The sequence below is a fragment of the Thermoascus crustaceus genome (assembly GCF_041956765.1).
Source record: "Thermoascus crustaceus strain CBS 181.67 unplaced genomic scaffold VTN00scaffold_5, whole genome shotgun sequence".
Taxonomy (NCBI): domain Eukaryota; kingdom Fungi; phylum Ascomycota; class Eurotiomycetes; order Eurotiales; family Thermoascaceae; genus Thermoascus; species Thermoascus crustaceus.
In genome coordinates, this window is record NW_027192531.1 from 2,269,354 (window position 1) to 2,291,284 (window position 21,931).

At 50.3% G+C, this 21,931-nt stretch overlaps 7 protein-coding genes across 7 annotated transcripts; 3 read left to right on the forward strand and 4 right to left on the reverse strand.

Moving 5' to 3' along the window:
- Nucleotides 1–3,181: 3,181 nt before the first annotated feature.
- Nucleotides 3,182–5,693, reverse strand: VTN00DRAFT_8306 (uncharacterized protein; the record flags this gene model as incomplete). The annotated part of the gene is made up of 2 exons (XM_069435146.1): nt 3,182–3,577; nt 3,639–5,693. 2 exons carry the CDS (start codon nt 5,691–5,693, stop codon nt 3,182–3,184), a joined length of 2,451 nt encoding a protein of 816 aa, XP_069286572.1.
- A 1,133-nt stretch (nt 5,694–6,826) lies between these two features.
- On the reverse strand, nt 6,827–8,247 carry VTN00DRAFT_8307 (uncharacterized protein; the record flags this gene model as incomplete). Its single annotated transcript, XM_069435147.1, has 5 exons — nt 6,827–7,066; nt 7,142–7,414; nt 7,474–7,952; nt 8,024–8,084; nt 8,143–8,247. The coding sequence occupies 5 exons, from the start codon at nt 8,245–8,247 to the stop codon at nt 6,827–6,829; spliced, it is 1,158 nt and encodes a 385-aa protein (XP_069286573.1).
- Nucleotides 8,248–8,697: 450 nt separating this feature from the next.
- Nucleotides 8,698–10,658, forward strand: VTN00DRAFT_8308 (uncharacterized protein; the record flags this gene model as incomplete). The annotated part of the gene is made up of 4 exons (XM_069435148.1): nt 8,698–8,947; nt 9,116–9,553; nt 9,608–9,845; nt 9,908–10,658. 4 exons carry the CDS (start codon nt 8,698–8,700, stop codon nt 10,656–10,658), a joined length of 1,677 nt encoding a protein of 558 aa, XP_069286574.1.
- A 249-nt stretch (nt 10,659–10,907) lies between these two features.
- Nucleotides 10,908–12,069, reverse strand: VTN00DRAFT_8309 (uncharacterized protein; the record flags this gene model as incomplete). The annotated part of the gene is made up of 2 exons (XM_069435149.1): nt 10,908–11,994; nt 12,062–12,069. 2 exons carry the CDS (start codon nt 12,067–12,069, stop codon nt 10,908–10,910), a joined length of 1,095 nt encoding a protein of 364 aa, XP_069286575.1.
- A 598-nt stretch (nt 12,070–12,667) lies between these two features.
- VTN00DRAFT_8310 (uncharacterized protein) lies at nt 12,668–15,343 on the forward strand (the record flags this gene model as incomplete). The annotated part of the gene is made up of 4 exons (XM_069435151.1): nt 12,668–12,813; nt 12,886–13,050; nt 13,119–13,431; nt 13,478–15,343. The coding sequence occupies 4 exons, from the start codon at nt 12,668–12,670 to the stop codon at nt 15,341–15,343; spliced, it is 2,490 nt and encodes an 829-aa protein (XP_069286576.1).
- A 400-nt stretch (nt 15,344–15,743) lies between these two features.
- On the forward strand, nt 15,744–16,808 carry VTN00DRAFT_8311 (uncharacterized protein; the record flags this gene model as incomplete). Its single annotated transcript, XM_069435152.1, has 3 exons — nt 15,744–16,062; nt 16,170–16,427; nt 16,522–16,808. The coding sequence occupies 3 exons, from the start codon at nt 15,744–15,746 to the stop codon at nt 16,806–16,808; spliced, it is 864 nt and encodes a 287-aa protein (XP_069286577.1).
- A 1,490-nt stretch (nt 16,809–18,298) lies between these two features.
- On the reverse strand, nt 18,299–19,567 carry VTN00DRAFT_8312 (uncharacterized protein; the record flags this gene model as incomplete). Its single annotated transcript, XM_069435153.1, has 3 exons — nt 18,299–18,934; nt 19,013–19,417; nt 19,517–19,567. The coding sequence occupies 3 exons, from the start codon at nt 19,565–19,567 to the stop codon at nt 18,299–18,301; spliced, it is 1,092 nt and encodes a 363-aa protein (XP_069286578.1).
- Between the last annotated feature and the right edge of the window lie 2,364 nt (nt 19,568–21,931).

The following is a 21,931-nucleotide window of genomic DNA, read 5'->3' on the forward strand; positions in this document are numbered from 1 at the left end:
TCCAAGATAAACCCAACGGCCCTCTGCCTAAGAAGTCCTAGGCCCGTCGTTACATCTTGGTCTTGGAGTTGACATTGTGGTCAGTAGGGTCCTGAGCTGCAAGGTTCAATATATGGCTGGTGCTTGCCCCAGCCTGCTGTCCCAATAGGTGTATCTGTTTGTGGAGTTGATTGTTCCCATTGATCTGGTTTTGTAGCTTGTCCTGCAGCTGATTAACCTGTTCTCTGAGGGAGGCATTCTCACTGGTCTGTTCTTGCAGTTGGCCCTCCAGCCTGCTAACATGGTTCTGCAACTCCCTAAGGGTTTGCATCATCTCCTGGGGGGTGATGTTCTCCATTCTTGCTTCTTTTCCTGCTTGCCTTCTGCAAGAAAGGTGGTCAAAGTGTAACAACGGGCCTAAGACTTCTTAGGCGGAGGATCGTTGGGTTTATCTTGAAGGACAGAAGACAAGGAAAAGATAGATAATGAGTCATTACTAGCAATGTTAACTAGGATTGCTATTTGAGTTGACCACAGGATCCTAATCCCCATGGTTAAGGAGCGTCTTATATACATATTGAACTCTGCTTCGGAAATACCTATCCAGTGGATCATGACCATGGATGGATCAAGGGTCAGGTTGGATCAAGAGGTCGGACGGATCAAAGGTCCTGATGGATCATGGCCATCGCTCTTGATCCATTATCACATGATAGATTCTCCCCCTCACTGTCTTATCGGAGATTCCTAGGCTGTGCCATAACAATTACCTTGCCACAGGGAGGTTTTATATATGTACCTGATATACCTAACTAGGTAGGCTAGGTAGGTAGTTAGTTCGAAGAATATGGGAGAGTTGGTGAAGGAGAGGGAATTGTTTTTGCTTTTCTTTTCTTTTTCATCTTTAAAAAATTTTTATTTCCCCGATAGAGACACACCGAAAACAGAAACAGACCTAATACTCTCTCGCCCTTTGTGAAGGATTAGACCTGATCCTGATTTTAATAGATCCTGGATCTGGGTATAGTATAGAAAGTCATGATGCAACAGTTCAGATCTATGCTTCTTGGAGGAAAGAGAGAGACAGAGAGAGAGAGAGGTTCTTTTCAGTGGTCTGAGACTGCTGTATCTGGCATTATATGTACAGAGACTATGCATATGCAGACAGAAAATGACCCAGAAGTAATGCATGATGATATCATGGTATATAGTGGTATATACAAACTTCATCATAGGTCTGCGGTTGGACTTGTTTTTTGATGCATAAAATATATATGCCTACTTTAAATGACTTACTTCCTACCTAGTCTACAGGTGCTGTGTGCTGTACTACATGTATGTTACAACGCTTGCAGAAGTGAGGCTATGAGAGGGGGAAGCTCTCGGGGAAACTACAGGCCGACAAACCAATCAGGATACAATCAGACCTCCTCCTTCGATTCAGGTCATGCGAATCGACAACAGGTTTTCGATTCAGTCTCCTAATCAGAAGGGCTATTTTGATTAACAATGTATATAAAGACGCTCCTTAACCATGGGGATTGGGACCCCGTGGTCAACTCAAATAGCAATCTTGATAGCAACATTGCTAGTAACGGCCTATTCATCTATCTCTTTCTCTTGCTTTCTGTCCTCAAGATAAACCCAACGAGCCTCTGCCTAAGAAGTCTTAGGTCCGCCGTTACAATGTACATGGCATACCGAACATCAAATCTCAATTCAATTGAACGGAGAGAAAGAGAGAGAAAATCTAAAATAGACTTTTTATTTATCCAAGCTAACGAGAACAACTAACAAAACAGACTGACAAAGACAGCTGCTTATCATACAGTACAGTACAGTGCAGTACATAGCATGCAAGAGGACAAAGAAAAAAGCAAAAACGACTGATAGATTTAACAAGGGGGAGTGTGTGTGTGTGTGTGTGTTTGCGAGGAAAGAGAGGAAATAGTAACCACCAAATGAATGACTGCATTTGTGAACAGGATTTTTTTGGGTTCATGTCTATTTTCTTTTTTACCTAGCCGACTGGCTGTTACCTACTGCAACAGCTGACTCGAGACTCAGACATGCTATCCATGCTATGCGATATTCTCTTCCATCACATTCCCGTTGCTGAGGAACCGCCGCTGTTCATCCTTTTCGCTTCGCCCTCCTTGTGCATCCATGACTGAATTCTTTCGGACAAATTGACACCCACATGGATATCATATCGGTTAAGAATCCACGACACAGATATAGCTAGCCGTGGCCGTTCATCATCCGGCCAGAACGGCTGAGCAAGAAAGGAAAACTCTTTAAGGCCTTCCAGCCCTGAGCCGATGTCTCTTCGCCTTCGGAGTTCTGGTTGCCCTATTTCGATTGCGTCTAAGCGGGTTGGGAAACATGGAAAACCCAAGCGATCGCATATCCGGACGTAGTGGTAGAGGAAACACATCCTTTCACAAGAGTTCCAAAGATTGAAATGAAATGTTGAGAGCACGATTCGACAATGTATGAGTGTATTAAATTTGTAATGACAAAAAACAGTCCAATTATTGTGGAACAAAGAAGAAAAAACATCTGGGGTATCGCATTTGGGTATTATGACAATTAGTAGAGAAGACACGATAGGTCAGTCACAGAATTATAATCGGGGAACATCATGGGATATAGTAGAAGCGACAACGGGAAGGCGATGCGGCACCCCTACATGGGAAACAAAGCCTGGGAATCTGAGTAGCAAGGCAGAAACATGACACTGACAGGTCTTAGAAAAGGGACGGCCGTGATATTATTATATGAACCTCAGTAAACAGACAGCGGACAAAGAAAATGGGTATTGAAAGACAGCATACAAAGCGTCATGAAGCAAGCCGTAGCTTAAGAAACGCCATCTTCGGTGATGGGACAAAAGGACAGTCGGAAACACAAAGGTCGGAGATACTGGGTTATCGCAGGGTATATCAGTCCCAAAAAGTATCAGAATTTGCCTCTCCTATGCGCTTAGGAGAGATGTCACTGACATACTATGCGAGGACCGGTCATCTAAGAAAGCCTCGGGAGCTTTCTCTATGCATTTCCGTCACCTTTTTAATCGTCTAGTGTCATCCTCTATATATGTCAAAAGCGGAAGCATATATAGCTCCGCGAGACAATGACCAGGCCAGATATAGCAGACGTGGAGATCTTTGACCGTGAGGACGACAGACATCTTGTTCCTCTAACCCATCTTCTTCCGGTGATGTACTTTCCACTCGGCTTTTGCAACGCGCATGAAGAGCTCGACGTCTTTGATTGGCACCCAGCTCGTGAGTACCTTCATGGCATTCTCGAAATCAGACTCCAGAATGATCTCACGCATACCGTCGATTAGAGCGGCGGAAGTGGCATGTAAGACGTCTAGACTCTTTCCAAATGGACTGGCAGCGGGTTGGGATTCTGGGTTGGCGGCGTCACTAGTGTTTGTTGGTGGCCGCGACGGAACAGGTTCATCGGAATCTCCTAGAAGCATGAAGACATCCCAGACTCGAAGTTGCGCCGGGAACGGAATCGAGTAGTTAAAGAGCGTCAGGTACCAACGCGTGCCATAAGCAGTTGGGGGGATTCCTAATTCATTCTGCAAAAAGTTAGCACGGTGCTGTTGAATATCTTCTCAGTCGCATTAACCGACAACATACCAACTTGGCAGCGACTTCGCCGCCTTCAAGCCACTCCTTTTCGAAGTCATCCAAAGCTTCCATCAGACCAGCAAACCCGGACCTATACAGCCGGTCCAACCCTCTTAGCTGCCACAGCCGGACGAGCATCACGAACGCATGCTCTTCATCGTAATACGAGAGAAGTGTTGCCGCCAGAGCTGCCATTCCCTGTACATAGCCAGTATCGGGGAAATACAGCGACATGGCATGGAGGACTCGGAAAAGTAACCTCTGGCCTCCTCGATAGCGCCTTCGGAACATGATGTGACTGCTAATGGTCCTTGGGACATCGATATCAATCTGGACATCGTCCGGTGAGGACATGTTCTGGAATTCGTAGAACGCCTGGATGAGCTCCTCTTCTGTAGGGCTGTCTTTCCTCTTCTTCGCACTGGCAGCGAGGAAAGCATACCAGGCCGTAGCTCGCCATGTGTCCGGAATGCCCTTCCAGGTCCGCTCAATCAACTTCGGACTCGACGTGTCGAATTCGAAGGTCATCCCACCGCCATCTTTGGTCTTCTTCGTAGGCTTGGCCATCTTTGTCCACTTATCTTCTCGTTCCCATTCCTTTTTCCTCATGGCACGCGCTGCTGGTGAATCGTGGTCATCCACGGTATTCGGGACGTCACACGGGTTTGTGAGCATATCACTGGCTTCGTCTCTGACTCTACGGTCTCGATTGTGCGGCAGACGATTTGTAGCGTACCGAAATCGAGACCCTGACCTCTGCAGCGATGATTGATATCCGCTTTGTGAGGAGGTGGGTCGGTTCGATGGTTCTGACATCTTCCGGGATGGAGGTCGGCCCCCAAAAGAACGATTGCTTGCTGCAGTCGATGGAGCACGCCTAACGGTGTGTTTTCGCCGCGGTGCCTCGGAAGCAAGTAGGAGACTGGTGGAGACTCGTTGCATAGACGGTGGCTCTGCTGCAGACTCCCGACGGTGTCCATCGTTGCAGCGCGGGATGATGAAGCCATATCTATCGACATCGCCAGCCTGGATATCTTTCCAGTCTTCAATCCCACCTGCCAGCTCGTGCGAGTCTCTCTTGATTGCCTCCTTTGCGGTACTCAAAGAAGAGGCGCTTCTCATAGACGGGTTAACGTCCGAGATGGCGTCTGTCCCACTTTCGTTCGGCGTTGTCTCCTCCCACAGTATTCCATTCTCCTGGGCTAGCGCCTTAGCCACCTCCGAATCGCTGACCTCCTCTTCACCTCTTTCGTACATGAGCCGGACTCGTCGCGATAGCATATCCTCATCCGTAGAGATGGCACGTGTGGAACTGCTTGAGTGCGTGACACGCAGCGAGTTTGAAGGCCTGATGTATTTGGTGTCTGTTCTGCGGACGCCATTCGCAGGACTGTTATCTGCGAGACTGCTCTGCTCCGGTGTCGCGGTCGAGTTCGGGGTCGGGGGCGCCTTAATAATAATTTCGTTGGTCGTGTTCTCATCGACCCTGTCCTCGTTGGATTTATTCTCGCTGAGCACGCTGCCGCGCTTAGAGAATTGCACGGACTGTAATCCCAGATCCTCAAATGACCCTGTAGGTATATTCATCGTGATTCCGTGGAAAGGTGTGTCAGCAGGGACAGCCGGGGGCTCTCTCCTTTCAGACTCGGTGGATTTCCTGCTTCTCAGACCGCCCCACCTCCGCTCGGACCAGCGTGAACTGGGGCGAGCAGGTACATCGTCCACGACAATGCTTGGGATACTGCGAGGGGACTTGAGGCTGCTTGCGGAGACATCATCCACAGACCCCGCAGTCCTGCTATCCTTTGTCATGGAGGTGGACAGTGCTAATCCAGGATTTTGTCTCCGGTCCTTCGCATCCTTCCCATCCTTCCCATCCTCCGACTGGAGGACTGGTTCTATGGAGGCGACGTGGATGCCGGGCACGGTGGTTGTATCCGACGACTTGGGCAGCTTGGTTTCCACAGGCGTGGGAGATGATACGGACTTGATTGGGACGGGCGCTTGCGCTGCGACAGTCTCCTCATAGGCGAGAGCCGGGATATTCGACCTGGGTGCTTGCATTATGGAGGACGAGTCTGATCTCTCTCCCACCATTACTCTGGCATGTCTTGCAACTCAATCCAAGTCAACCTCTCTCCCGTCCGGGTCGACCCATATAAGGAGAAAAGCCAATGTCTCGCCGGTTCAGGGGAATGAGGGGGTGGAATTCTCAAGGCCGCGACTCAATGCAAAAAATAAAAGCACGGAACTTTGAGGGGACCGGATGCTCAACCGTTTATGCAGCGGAAGACATCACCGGCTTGACGGTCACGGAACAGAGAACCGGTGCAAGAACGTGGCTACTTAGGTGGTCAGAGAGGAGTAAGAGCAGGACACGTCGAGACTGGCGGCTATCGGCAAGCTCTCATTCCAGAGAAGTCGATAGGAGAGGATGGGGCAAGTGAGATCTGGACTCGCGAGACTGCACGGCATTGATCAGCGGAGGTGGGTTGTCTTCAGAGACAGGGATCCGAAAGGGGGTTGCGATGTCCCACAGGCGCCCAAAGCGCAGCAGGGAGAACGGTGGAGAGACCCAGGCAGGCCAGGCACGTTCGCGGAGGAGAGTAACAGAGGACGTCGAATTGTCGACTGTCGACACGGTGGGGAGCGCAGTGATCTGGATGCTTGACGTCTCCAGAGAGCGTCAGTGACTGGCTTTTTCTCCTCGACGTCTTCCTGTCAGCGGCCGCCGCGTGCGCAGCGACTGTGAACGTTGCGGCCGCTAACCTGTTTGGTTCTCGCTACGAGGGGCTGTACAACTTCTATATTTTACGACTCCTTGGCCTGAGGTTCGATCTCATTCTTCACGAACGCCTCTTCCATTCTACTGTAGACTTCTTCGTCTCTGCGGATTGAAAGGGCCTCGCCTGCCATCCCCCCACATGACCGCTGCGGGGTCTCACCGGTGACCTCATCCCATGCTTCTTCGCAACATAACGCCGTTAAGACCGCTATGCAACTATCTACATCCTAGATGCAAGGAGAGACTGCTTGATCTTGCCAATGCCAGTTAATTAGCCAAAAAAGGAAAACAAACACTGAACTCCACAGGCCATCCGCCAACAGCCCATCAATGCAAATGAACGATGAAATCCATACGCCAAAGGGATATTAACATGAAAGGGACCAATGCTATTGTGGACCATGTCATCACATCATGCAACTGCGGGCGTGTTCACACCCGACCCAGATGTCTCCCCTGCTGCCCGTCCGGGTTCGATCGGTTCCTTCGGCAGCAGCTCGATCTGTCGGACGAGGAAGCTCTTCTCGTCTGTGAACTGGTCGTCATCCGTCCGATCTTCCAGGAATCTGGGCAGGAATTTCAGTAGTCGGTCGCGGTTGTTGATCAGAATCCGCTGTACCGCCACGGATTTATTTGGATTCGCAACGAACACCTGCGCCACATTCCCGGTTAATCTTATTTATCCCTGCGATTCATGCACACGCCGCAGACCTGGGCTGAAACATACCTTGAACACGTGGAATCCTTCGTACTGTACCATCTTCCGGTCATCCTTCAGCAATTTCATGCAGAGCTTCAGATGCTCCCCGCTGTCCACGTACGCCATCATCACATTATAGTTCGCCCGGTCTAGCAGGATCTCTCCCAGCAGCTTGATGCTCTGTCGTTTCGTAACGTAGGAATCGGACTGCACCAAAACGCTATGGTACCTCGAGAAGAAAAGATCGAAGTTGGTGGCCAAGTACCCCGAAACTAGGCTCTTGTGACGGGTCAGGATCTCCTGTGAGCGGCTCCCATTAGCTTCTATTGCGGCATCTCTACCAAAGCGCCACATCTCACCCTGAATGTGGTGAACGCATCCGCGCTCACTTCGAAGCTTCCCCTATCGATCCATTTGAAGAAGTTCCAAAACAGCCCCTCCCCCGACTGCACGATGCCTGGCTGCAGCTCGCTGAGCCGGATGGCGGGCTCGCCTTCAGCAGACTGATCGTAGAGTATTATAGCCGCAATAACGTCGAATTTCAAGGCTTCCCTCAGAATTGTCCCGCATGGCATTGCACTCTGGCTGTACTCGTAGCCTCGACATAGCTCGACGATGACCTCCGGTCTATTGTGTACTATGTAGGAAATAACGGGTGGGTCACTGTTCGGTTGCTGATGCGCAGGCTTGAATCGTAGGATATATGAGAATATGGTCTGGGCATCCTTTCTAGATTCGAAAGGGAGGAGTCGGATACTGCGCGCGAGTTCAAAGAGCAAGTCTTCCTGAATGACGGCATGGACCAATGCCTGCACCTGCTCAGGGGAAGTATCGACCTCTTTGGAGGCAATCAGTATAAGTCAACGCATTCCTAGGACAATGGACAGTAATCCAAGGCGTAATGCGGACCTTGTGTTCCCTGGACGGTCAATTTCATGTGAGCCAGCTGCTTCGCGAGCTCGTCCTCCGCCTGCGGGGATCCTCTGGTTAGCAGATATCACATAGCGAATCTTTCACCCCGGACAAACCTTAGAGGCGCCTGGAGCCTCCAATAACCTCCCCAGGAGATCCTTAATCGTCCTGGCAACATCAGATGGCGACCTTGACCGGGCACGGTTGAAGAAGAAGGCCATCGCTGCGGGCGCCGACTGTTGCTAGGGGGTCCAGAGAAGAGGGCCAGCGCATGTGAAAAGCCCCGGGTAACTGGTGCAGAACACACACGTAACGATTCGTGGAGGACACAGCAATCGCAGCAGACAAAAGGGGATTGAGTTCTGAGCTTCCAGTAGACGAGACGAATTCGCTGTCCGTCTCGAACAGACAGTTTGGAAACAACTTAAACAGGACTCGGGGCGGAGGCGGTGACGGCACGGCGGGGACCGAACACAGTCTGGCCCAGTCGTTGCGAGGATAAACAGAAAAGCGCCGCGGCGGGGCAACCCGCCCCAGTCGATCCTGGAGATCCGAGATCGAGATTTTATCCCACTTTGGCGCTTGTCGCAGAGCACGGCCTCGTCGCATTCGTTTTCTGGTCGCGCAATTGTCCTTCGTTTGCTACTGAGATTCCCTTCCATCTCCGCGCCATGTCCGCTTCGATCCAACAACCCCAAGGTCGCCCGGTTGCAGATGAGGTGCTTTCTGACACCGACTCTACAGCCTCCGACCACTTGGATCTCACCAATGATGAAGAGTGGCAGGACGTCGAGCCCGATGTCGAGTCGCAGCCGATGGTCGGTCTGTTCAGCGCTGATGTCTACCCAGATGTGCGCTCAATGCTCAAGGCGAGCAAGGAGAAATACAACTTCGACCTCAGGAAGGTCATAAAGGAGCTCGGTGTGTAGTCAATCGAATCGGTCTTGGAGGGGCTGTGGAACACCTTTCATTTGTCTTTCTCCATGTCATGTCTTCCTGTCCACAGGCGAAAATTGGGAAAAAAGTTTTTGCAAAGAATTCGGTAGCCAGCTGACCCATTTGTTCTATTTTTTTGATTTGTACTTTCAGACCTCGATTTCCTTGGCTCCATCAAACTGGTCAACTATATCCGCTCGGAGGTTAAGGCGGGGAACACGAAGCCGGACGTCTCATCCAGAACCCTTTTCGAGGACGACATCTACATGAAGCCCGTGCTGGAGGACGACGCGCTTCTTTACAGCCTGGAGGACCTCGACGACGAACCAGAGAACGCTGTTGAAGGAAAGCAATCAGAGACAGACAAAGAGCGTAATGCGGAGAAGCGCGTGCTTGAGCTGCAGGAGGAGCTGGAGCGCCTACGGGGCCAGTTCTCCGACTACCGACTGGCCGTGCAGAGATCGATGAACGAGCGATTACTCGAGGATGAAGGTCCTTCTTCCTCTTCGACATCAGAACGGGAAGTGGGCAAAGCTGCGGACAGGATCCAGGAGGCCGATTCTGATTACTTCACTTCATACGCTTACAACGGTACGTTTCTTGGACACCTCTGACTATGGATACGCTTCTGATGAATGTCTCTAGCGATTCACGAATCCATGCTCAAAGATGCTGTTCGCACCGATTCCTACAGGGATTTTATCTACGAGAACAAGCACCTGTTCAAGGACAAGGTCGTTCTGGACGTTGGATGTGGAACGGGTATTCTGTCAATGTTCTGCGCCAAGGCCGGTGCGAAGATGGTCATTGCAGTCGACAACTCGAACATCATCGAGAAGGCCCGGCAGATCATCTACGACAACGGATTTGGCGATGTGATCAAGTATGTTTTTATATTAGAAGCCGTGTGAATGTTATATATATGTGCTGACCTTCCTATCCAAGGTGCCTTCGTGGCAAGATCGAGGAGGTTGTCTTGCCTGTCCCGCAGGTTGACATTATAGTCTCCGAGTGGATGGGCTACTGTCTCCTTTTCGAGGCAATGTTTGACTCCGTTATCTGGGCCAGAGATCGCTATCTCGCACCTGATGGCCTTATGGTTCCTTCGCATGCCACGCTGCGCATTGCGCCTCTTGCCGATCCGGACTTCATTGCCTCGCACATCTCATTCTGGCACGACGTCTACGGGTTCAATATGTCAAGCATGCTCGAAGGTATCCACGATGAGGTCTTGGTCCGCACCACCAACCCCTCGACGGTCGCCGCAGACTCCGCCGTTTTCCTGGATCTGCCTCTTCACACTATCACGACTGAGGAGCTCACGTTCGTTAAGGACTTCCAAGTCACCCTGAAGGAAGACATCGACGCGCTGGACGGCTGGGTGATCTGGTTTGATATATTCTTCATGCGATCGTGCACATCGAAACTTCCAGAGAACGCCATCCCTGTGCAACTGAAGAAGGAGGGCTTTGTGGCATTCACCACAGGGCCTGACGGCCCAGAGACGCACTGGCAGCAGGGAGTCTTGCTCATCAACCGTGGAGAAAAGGAGCCCGTTCCCCTCAAGAAGGGCCAAGTCATCAAGGGCAAGGTTGGATACCGCAAGAAGGAAGAGAAGTCGCGGTTGCTGGACATCGAGATACAGTGGGATGCAGAAGGAGCAGAGAAGGGAGACCAGAAATGGTCGCTGCAATGAGTACATAAAATGGGAGGCTGAAAAGTGATTTTTGTCCATATCCAGATGTACATGAGGATACTGTGACATACTGAAGATAACTGACAATATGAAATTTTGATTATCAGTGAACTGTTCGAGAATTGGGTATCTTCGGATACGAAATATTACTATGATAGCAGAACATGTTTTTCAAACAGACATAAAGTTGGTGTCGTATCGCCTCGGAGCGGAGACCAGCTCAGCTCCTTTTCATCTACCATATCATTGTTAATCAGACTTCCGGCGACGTCTTGAATGATCACGATCACGATCACGGTCATGGTCGCGGTCGCGGTCGTCATCACGATGACGATGACGGTGAGAATGGAAATGAGAGTGCGAATGCTTTGAACTGCGCTCCCGGCTACTCTCACGGTGGTGATGATGATGATGATGATATCGATGTCTATGCCTCCGGCGATGCCTCTCTTCGCGCTCCTTCTCCGGATCAGCGTCCAGGCTGAATCCTTCTAGACTGTCCACCGACCGAGATCTCGACCTCCTCCTTCGTCGTCTCCTCTCTTCTTTCTCCGCCCTCTTCAACGCCTCCAACTCCTTATTTCTCTCCTCCAGCCACTTCTTCCTCTCGCGCTCGACTTCCTTCAACTGACGGACCCCTTTCTTCATCGCCGCAAGCGGATCGTTTGCGTCCATACGGGCCTTCTCCCTCTCCCTCCTCATCGGGTCTTCATTCCCCCAGACGTCCTTCCCAGGCATGCTTTCCGGCGCCGTTGCTTCCTGCGCTGACGAGGAATACCAGGGCCGCTGACCGACCGACTCCTTGAACCCGGCCGCGTTCGAGAACCGCATCGTGTACTGGTCCTCGTACTCGCGCTTTTTCTTGGCTGCCTCTGCCTCTGCTTCCGCATTCTTCTCCACCTTCTGTCTGCGCGCTTCCTCTGCGGAGAAGAGGTTGATGTGGCCTGCGCTATCCACGATCGGAGCGTCGTCGTCGCCCCGAGATACAGACAGCAGCTCATCCCGCTTCGCGAGCGCCTGCGCTGCGTCCTCTCTTGCTAGTCTGATATCTCGATCCGTGTCATCCTCACCGGCCAGGCGTCTCCGTTTCCTGTGTCTGGCAACCTCCTCGCTGGGCTTCCTGTCCTGCTGGTCTGCGGCTGACGGCGCCGACGGAGGTGGAGGCGGCGTGGAAGGTTTCAGTCCGCGGAGGATCTGGATGCGTCGTTCGGCATCGATTTCTTGCATGCGCCTTTCTTCCTCCTCTTCACGGGCCCGCGCTTGTGCCTCGTCGCGCCGGACGCGGGCGATGTTTTCTGGGTTGTAGACGTTCCATGATTTCTTCCCGAGGAGATGGCTGCAGCCGTTGTTAGTTTCTGTAGTCTTAAAAGAGTTTGAGATAATGTGAAGGAGAGGGGACTTACAGAGGCATTGTGTGATCATAAGACAGGGAAGACAAATAAGTGCAGCCAGCAACTCCAGCATAACGGAGGATCAGGTATACTTCCATGCACGAGATAGTGTAGCGTACTGGATGTAGAAGCTGGGAAGCTAGCGCAGCCGCGCCACAGGTGCATGCTGGAAGCTCCACGGCGGAGGCTCGGCGCTGAGGAACCCCGCGGGCCGGTGTGGCTGAAACCGGAGCTGTGACAGCGACCACGAGCTCCGTCTCCCTCCATCGAGTATCCAACAACATCCGACGACTCCTCTCGCTTTACCCCTCTCATTTTCCTTTCATTTTCCAAAGGAGTCGAATTCGTAATAGGGTCTATGAGCACCTGGCGGCTTTGTTGATTGATTAGAATATAATCCAGCTGCCTGGTCAGCTTGCCACCAACGACTCCCGCTACTACTACAGTACACAGTATCCCGTTCCCGAATTCGTTTCTGCCTTGTCAACTACCTAGCCAAGTATTTCGCTTCTCCACGATAGCCATTATAGATACCTCGGTTTCGCAACAATTGCCGTGTCTTGCCTGTGACTTTCCTTTCGCCGAGAATCTAGCAGTTATACGAACGGACGAAGGATAATGTTTAACCGCAACAACTTCGCCAACGTGCCGAGTCCCTTCGGCCCCAGATCCAACGAAGGACGTCCCTCACCGCGGGGGGATGGCTACGGCCATCCGAACCAGGGCCCTCTGCCCGCCCAATATCGGGATGACTACGGAGCAGGGTATGGAGCTCCTCCGCCGCGCCGGAACGACTCTGATGATGTTGTGATGACTGATGCTTATACTGGTTCAAGGGGATATGGAGCGCCGTCGCCTCAGATGGGAAGACCAGTCGAAAAGCCGTTGCCCTCCAGAGTCCCTGTGGGTGGAAGACCAGCGCCCGGAGCAGCCGCCGGTGGGAAGGTCTGGACGTTGCGCCCTGCGAAGAGTCCCGACAACACTTATACATTCGGGAACTTGTAAGGATATACCTATTTCTTGAATAAGTTTTGGCTCTCTGTAAATATGTATTGACATGATTTCCAAGGGTGGCGGTCTCACCGCAGGATTTCCCTCCCACGCGGGATGGAACCGATGTCTTGCTGCTCGTCAACGACCTTTACGTCTTCTCGGCACGCCCGTTGCAAGGATTCCCGCAGGGGCATATCAGTATGTCGGATCCGCAGCGCACATGGGCTGGTGTTGCTTTTACGGATTCCGTCAAGGTTCAACTGTATGATCCTTTTAGCCAAGGTGGGCAGGCGTACCTAGGCTCCACGGACATCGAGGTTGGATTCGCCGGAAAGAAGAGAACAGAGGTCCCGTACGACCAGGATGATCTTGCCAACGCTGTCATAAAGGTCGGTTGCTCTGATTTATTTACAGATATGCTGCTAACAGGCGTAGAATTTCGAAAACCAAATCTTTGCCCCAGGACAAAAGATCCTGATGGACCACAGGAGCATCCCGCTTCTGTTGACCGTCAAGACTGTCCAGCTCGTGGATTTGACCTCTGAAAAGCCGGGCGCCTCAACTGCCCGTGTGGAAACAGATCCTAATGCTAGAGGTATCCTTACTCGTCACACCCAGATCAACTTCTTCAAGGACGCCCGAACCGGTATCAACCTGAAACCCTCCACCAGGAGGCCGGCTGCCAACTCCATTATTCAGCCGGACTTCAAGTTCGAGAACATGGGCATCGGTGGTCTTGACGCGGAGTTCAGTACCATTTTCCGTCGTGCCTTTGCGTCACGTATCTTCCCTCCGGGCCTGGTCGAGAAACTGGGTATTCAGCATGTTAAGGGTATCCTGCTCTATGGTCCTCCCGGAACGGGTAAAACGTTGATCGCCCGGCAGATCGGGAAGATGTTGAATGCCAGGGAGCCGAAAGTTATCAATGGTCCTGAGGTGCTGAACAAGTATGTTGGTCAGTCAGAAGAAAACATCAGGAAGCTCTTTGCGGATGCGGAGAAGGAGTACAAGGAGAAGGGCGATGAGAGTGGACTCCACATCATTATCTTCGACGAACTTGATGCCGTCTGCAAGCAGCGTGGTAGTGGAGCTGGCGGCGGCACTGGAGTTGGTGACAGTGTGGTTAACCAGTTGCTTTCGAAGCTTGATGGTGTCGATCAGCTCAACAACATCCTCCTCATCGGTATGACCAACAGGAAGGACATGATTGATGAGGCCCTGTTGCGTCCCGGACGTCTGGAGGTGCATATGGAAATCTCCCTTCCAGACGAGAAAGGACGTGTCCAGATTTTGAAGATCCACACTCAGAAGATGCGGGACAACAACGTGATGGACCCGGATGTTGACCTGGAAGAATTGGCAGCCCTGACGAAGAACTTCTCTGGTGCTGAAATCAGTGGTCTTGTGAAGTCTGCATCATCTTTCGCGTTCAACAGACATGTCAAAGTCGGCACGATGGCTGGCATTAGCGATGACATCGTCAACATGAAGGTTAACAGGGCTGACTTCCACCATGCCCTCGAAGAAGTTAAACCCGCATTCGGTGTGTCAGAGGAGGAGCTTGCGACCTGCATCCAATACGGCATCATCCATTTCTCTCCAACTATCAATGAGATTCTCAGGGAAGGTGAGCTGTTCGTGAAGCAGGTTGCCGATGCCACTCCCTTGTTCTCCGTTTTGCTGCATGGGCCACCGGCCAGTGGAAAGACGGCGCTCGCAGCGCGGATTGCTATTGACTCTGGCTTTCCGTTCATCAAACTGGTCAGTCCGGAGGATATGGTGGGACTTAGTGAGATGGCCAAGGTCGCGCACATCAGCAAGATCTTCACGGATGCTTACAAGAGTCCTATGAGCGTTGTCGTCGTGGATAACATCGAGCGGATCATCGACTGGGTTCCGATCGGTCCTCGATTCAGCAACACGGTTCTCCAGACCCTTATGGTCTTCTTGAGAAAGCAGCCTGTGAAGGGTCGCCGGCTTTTGATATTGGCCACTACCACCGAGCGTGCTGTTATGAAGCAGCTGGATCTGTACAACTCGTTCAACTCGGACATTATGGTCCCAACTGTCAACACGTATGACGAGTTGAGATACATCCTGGAAGAGTCGAGAGCGTTCACTCCTCCAGAAATACAGGAGGCGCTTCAAGGCATCGGCGGTATCTCCGAGGAGCAGAAGGTCGGCGTGGGAGTGAAGAAGATTCTGCTTGGCATCGAGACGGCCAAACAGGATCCCGATAAAGTCGGACGGTTTACTCGTGTCATCAGTCGGGCGATCGATGAGGAGAATCTGTTTGAATAAAGGTTTATAATGGGGTTTTGGCATCATCTCATGACAGTGCAGCATTTCCTTGGCAAAGGGGAGTAATTACTTACATTCAAGATCTTTCCTCTCTGTGACTTTCAGCTTCTTCCATGTTCCTGTAGTTCCCAATCTGCTATCGCCACGTGACACAGCGATAAACTGTATACAGTACTGTCCCAAAATGGATATATTGAGAATCTGGAGGTGAAAGCCTTCACACTCAACACCATCACCACCATCCTCATTACCACTGACAAACGACACCCACCACATAGCTGAGTACATGTCTTAACCTCTCCTGTGCTCCTGCAGTTAAAAACTGTTTGTCTATCTCTGTTTGGTCTCCTTTAGGGTGTATTTGTTTAGGGCTTGCAACACTCACGCGTCTCTAGACACCATGGACAACAACAAAGATCTGCAGGATTCCACCATCGCCGCGACGATGGGCTCTCTGGCTTTAGACTCTGGCCCGCAGCCCAAGGGCCCCGCGCGCCGAGCCAAAAAGAAGAACAAGAAGAGGAATCATCAGTCGTCGTCCTCCAAGAGTGAAGGAACACAGCCACCGTCTGCTGGACCTTCTACCACTACCGATCCTCATCCTCATCCCACTGAGCCAGCGCCAGCGTCAGCGAGCAAGCCAGCTTCGATAAAATCTCGCAAGAACCGCGGCAAAGCCGCTGCTGTTGACTCGGCCGTCGGGCTTACGAAAACTGAAGGTTCGCTCTCAAGACGTTCGCCCCTCATCCAATCCCTTTTTTCCCCATATTATATCCCCTGGTACTTGTATTCTCGCTTTTTTTGGAGCGTATGATCGAGATGGAAGACAGCGACGATCTGCCTCCTCCATCTGTTCAAGAGGAACCTCATGATCTCAACTCTCCACGTGTCTCGGACGAGGTTCTCTTCTCTGAACGCGAGGAGTCTGAGACGGACGCGCCTGCTGAAGATTCGACATCTGATGGCAGCGAAGAGTCTGTTGACCTTGAGAGTCAACAGGCTGGGGCTTCTGTTCCTCGGAGCAAGCCTATCGCTATCCCGCCGCGCCGTCGTACTACGTCTACTAGTGCTGATGGTTTTTCTGGTGAGAGATGAACTGGAAAAAGATCTTTCCTAGAATTACCAAGCCATCAGACTTATTCGAATAGGCTTTGCTGACTTCAGAGCTTCCATTTTAGACTGTGGTGCGGTTGAGGGTTCCGGCATGATCCCTAACACTCCACCGGAAGACGAACATCCTGTTCCCGAATTCAGGTCCAGCCTTCAAGGCAGCTCCAGCAAGAACACCGTCCAGGGCAACGTTCCAGGTGGCTACCTGGCTCCGAACGGTGAGTTCATCCCTCAGGATGAACTCGAGCGTCTTGCCAAAGGTGTGAAGAATGAAGACGGTGATACCGTCCACTTTAAGCCCAGCTTTATCGAGGGCGCTTGGTCCAAGTTCGAGCCGCGCCGCGAGCAGTGGTGAGTATTTGTTTTACTTCTTACTTCCTGTCTATCTTTTATATTACATTGACTATCTTTACTTTCTCTGAGTGTAAACACTACTAACACATTCCTTGCATCATCTAGAGCGAACGCACAACAAGCACGTCCAACTCGAGCAACTTCTCGTGACGAGATAGGAGAGGATCTAGGTGGATAGAGAGCGGGTTACGCAGCGGATCAATACGGATATTCACTTCTCTTCTTTTATTTTGTCTACAGGAGGTACTTGAGTTGGTGGCTTGGTCTTGGCGGTTTCGCCTTGTTTCTTTTTTTTCTTTTTTTCTATGCAGGTTTATCCTGCGATGTGTCTACTGAGAAGTTTCTAGGCTTGTGGCCATCTTATGATAGGTCGCTAATGAATGGCCTGTTGATATTCACTTGTGCCTTCACTTGTAGACGGTAGATCTTTGAAACAGTACAAAGTTGAGTAGGCCGCGGAGGTCCCCAGATACTTTTTTGGAATGAGTTCTGTCTGGTCTGTTAGATGTTGCAGGGGGGGGGCTCCTGTTGTCTTTTGAGGTTGACTACCTATCTAACTTACTCGCAACAAGAGATGGACAAGAACAATTCTTTGAGATATGTAGTTGGCGGGCCCCAGAAAGATTATTATGTTGTAGATTGTCCGTCACTATCACCAGAAGAAAAGACATATCTATCAACAAGCATCAGAATCTCAACCACCGCACAAAATATACCACTATCCCAAACATTGTTGTCAATTGTCCCTCCTGGATCTCAGAGCAAAAAGCAACGTCCCTAGGTTTCTTCTCCTTCTGCACCTGCATAGCACCTATTCCCATCAACTCCCGAGCGACGTAGTCCGGGCAGACTTCCCCCCGTCTATCGTCCCAGAAAGCCGCCGAGACATCCTCCGAGGTTTATACCCCAGTAGGTCCTCGAACAGACTATCCATCGATGCAGTCACCACCGTGTACTTGGGGTCTTGAATTTTTTATCTTTAAGATAACTGGTGTTGGTTGAATGATGGAGTCGATGCAGAGGGACAATGTTATTTTTTCCTCCAAGGGATCCAGAGGCTTATACGTGTTTGCTGATCTTAGATGACGGAACTGATATTCTTTGTGCTGCCCTGATACTGGTTGGTGAACTCCAATTTTGCTTTCTCTCACCTAATATGGCGCTATGGCCGCCAAACTGATATGCCATCTCCATTTTCCACTCTAGACAATGTGATTTGATGTAAACAAAGAAAGTCAGAAAGTCTTGTCAACAGCTTGCACTTGAAGATCATCTAACAGTCTACTATTTGGAAGAAAGGGGAGGAAATCTCCTTGCGTTTATGGCTGTTTGAGCCGATTCAATTTTTTATTCTCCATTCGATATCAAAGTAACGTTTACTACACAGTGAAATAATGTGGACACAATAGAGAAGATGGAAATGCGAGTACTAATTTTCTGGTATTCCCTTTTGTAACTGGCAGATATCCCGACATAAGACTGACACTACATTCAAGCCCAGGGCATCTTCAACACCGGACCTTCATTTCCCGAGCCAGGTTGCCCCCAGACAACTTCGGCCCCTACATTATTCAGATCCAGGTTCATTATGATATTGAACAATGTGCTGCTTCGCACGGTGTGATGGCGACTGGGATCTTCATGGCAACAGATCGCTTGCGGGGCGTTGTATGTATCAGAGAAGATCCTCTCTCTCAGCAGATCGGGAGTGATCTTCTCGCCTTGGACCCCATCTTTAACCAATTCGCCGGAAAGCTTTCTTATCCTTTCAAGGCGAATGGGGGAGCCAGAGAGCCACGGCGTCTCATCGACGAACTTGTTCTCGATGAAGTGGTTCGAGTGGGTGATAATCCCCGAGCCGTCGGCTTCCAGATAGACATTTCCAAGCGGTGAGACTTCCATCCCCAGAGAGGTCTTGCTGTCCGCGATCAGGATGTGCTGGCTGGAGGCCACTCCTCCGAGAGACTCGAGAGCTCTCACCGCTCCCTCCACCGACGTGCTTTCAAGACAGAGGCGCAGCGCGACGTGAACGGGCAGTTTTGAACTTATCGTCGGCCGGGCGCGGATGGCGTTGAGACATGTCCCGACTCCTGCGGTGTTGAAGCCGATCTTGCCAACTATACCTGCCTGTATTCATGCACATCATCCGTAAGGGTTGTGAATTCTCCTCCAAGCCAGTTCCGGGAAGGGGAATAATATACACACCTCAGTGACCATGTATATTGTCGGCTTGCCAACCTGCTCAATAGCCATCATCGCCAGATTCTTCTTCACCTGCGCCGTCCAATCCCAATTCTGGGCCAGGATCCTCGAACCGTCGCTCTTCTTCCACGAGAGGCTCGTACACCCGTCCGAGAACCGTCCCAGGGCAATCTCGCTCCTGGCATTCAGCGCCACGATGTCGAGCATATCCACCCCTGCGCCTTCCGCGATGCCTAAGATTTCAGTGTAGATGTCCGGCGTCAGCTGCTGGACGGAAGCGCGAAATTCTTCCGCCACCTGACGGACGCCGTCCCAGGAGAGCTTGGAGGTATATTTGAACATCTCGCTGTAGATGGCAATTTGGCTCTTGATTTGAGACTGGAGGGTGCGGCCATGCTCGAGGCCGATCTGCGCAGCGTGTCAAATATGGTCAGCTATGCTGTTTTGTGATCTGGACGACATATAATAGTAGTATTTTCTGCAGCTGACGAAATCTGTTCGATTTACCTCCTTTGGAGTCCCTCTTAGTGTGAGCTTGACAGGTTCTGTGAATGGCATCTTTGATGTCTTCTACAGAACCCCGCCTGATAATGTGGGAGAAGTGCACAATTCCTGCTAGATCCAGTTTGTATGGTACCAAATATCTAGTCCTTTTTATCTCAAGAAAACAACTGCAACTTAATATCCTCCCACATTATCAACCAAACGCCCTAACTGGGAAGAACGGCCTTGAACCCCTCAGCGGGGTTTAACACCGGGAGTCTGAGCGTCCAGACCGGACGGACTTGCTCGATGACTAACAAGTATCCGCGAGATTCGCTATCTGCACATATTGGTCTCTATAGACTCGCTAGTAGCCGGACTAGCTTATCTTTAATACGAGGCATTTTCCACCAGCTATAGGGTGCGCTTTCCCCCGGCGCTAAAGTGCTGATAGCCGTAAACCGAAGCTACCTGCCACGGAAGATTCCGCTCAATAAGATCATTGTATAGGCGCTAAATTGAGTTCAGCCGATTTTGGAAACTCGAGATTGTTCTCTATTATTGACAGTGGTTCCATTGTTCGATATGGATTCGCCGCTGATGCTCTCTGCTGGTAACAAACAGAACCTACCTATTCAGAAAACTTCGTCCTGAGTACGTCATCACCAAATAGGTATCTGGTACCCGTTAACTGCTATATATACCTAATCTATTACTATACTGATAGAGTGCTGATTACTGGAGGGACGCTGGCTGGCCTCATTATTCTCCTCTCACCTTTCGTTTCTTCTGATTTTCGAAAGCAGAGATATATCAGGATAGCTAGTATGCTATCTTCCTCATTTAATGGAAACAGAATCAACTAGGTTATTGAAGAACTGTGACCCCTGTAATGGATATGGACATGTCCTATCTCTTTGTAACATGTACAAAAGGAACTAGTGATGAGTATATTTCTGCCCCAATGATAGGTAACAAAGCATGCTTACCGTTTTCCTTTCTCAAAATAGTAATCTTTTCTCATCAGCTTTGGTTTTTATACTCCACCTTATTCTTAGAGACCTGAGCCCCGTGTTCACTAGAAACGCTGGTCTGCAATTAGTTAGTTCTCTTCCCCCCTTCCCCCAGTCAATCTAAATTGATTAGTGCTGGATGTATGTACTACATACCTAACTTTTTACTTTGACTAGTGACGTGACTATGAGAGAGTAGTAGATTTGCTAACTTCTGGGATGCTTTTATATAAATAGCAACCATGTGCTACAAACCTTGCCTCTTATCATCTTACTGTCAACACAGAAAGAAGAAACCAGGTGACTGGGTGCTTGTGGAGCTGTATCCGTATATGGCCGGAGCTGGATTATGGTATACATGGTGTAGAGATAACATGCGCCATTCGGTAATTTCTCTGCATTATGCCTACTGTATGTACAATGGATATCCGGACCTCAGCTTAGGATATATCTTCCGAACGACCTATAAATTGCCGGGGATGGATATGCTGGTACCCATAATAGACATCACATAGGATTTCCATTTATAGGATGCCAATCAATTAAATATAGGTAGTTCTTGTTCTTCTCCCTTTCCCAGTCCAGCTTTATACGTACTGTACCTGACCGATAATGTTACATAAAAAACCAACTCCCCAACCTCTCTCACGTGAACCAAGTTGGCAATCATTGGACCCAAGGAGGGCTAAGGGCCAAGGGGTCTCCCAAAGAAAAACTCTGTCCTATCCAAATCTATCTCTGTACAACCACCGAAAAGCTTCGTTGCGGTTCTGGAAAAAGAACCCAAATCGAACTGGCCCTGCAGGTAGGTAACATGTTATGTGGGAAAAATTTCCGCGCATTCTCGGGCGACAGACAGCCTTGATTGTTTACTAGGTACTGTGCATGTCATCGTGCTGCGGAAAATGTCACAATAACCTTATCCACCCCCTCGGTGAGTCCCGTTCTGTCGGTTCGGATGTGCTGTACCTATTGTGCTGTAGGTGCATGTAGGGCAAAATCTCACATCAGAGATAAGACACACGGAAGTCAGTCAGAAACACAAGCCATTTTTTGATTCAGTCCCTACTCTCATGAGCCATGTGTGGTCGATATTGCAACTTTCTCTTTCATATTTAGGACATCTGGCTTGAAGTTTTGTTTGTCTCTTGCAGTTGGACTTCTTGAGGACCTAGGTAAAATGCTTAAATAACGGCTTCTGCTATTATTATTGCCTGCTACACATACAAGCATGGCACAGACGACGAAGCCTATCTTGGGATGATGTAATTGTCCTGAGCGTTTTTTTGTCTTGTCTCTCCTTTGGAGAAGAAGCCAACTCACACTTTGGTATCACCTCAAATGATCGGTGGGGAGACCTCTACTATGTATGCTACCTACTCGTATGAAAGGTTCCGAGATGGGCTGATCTTTTTCCTTTTATACA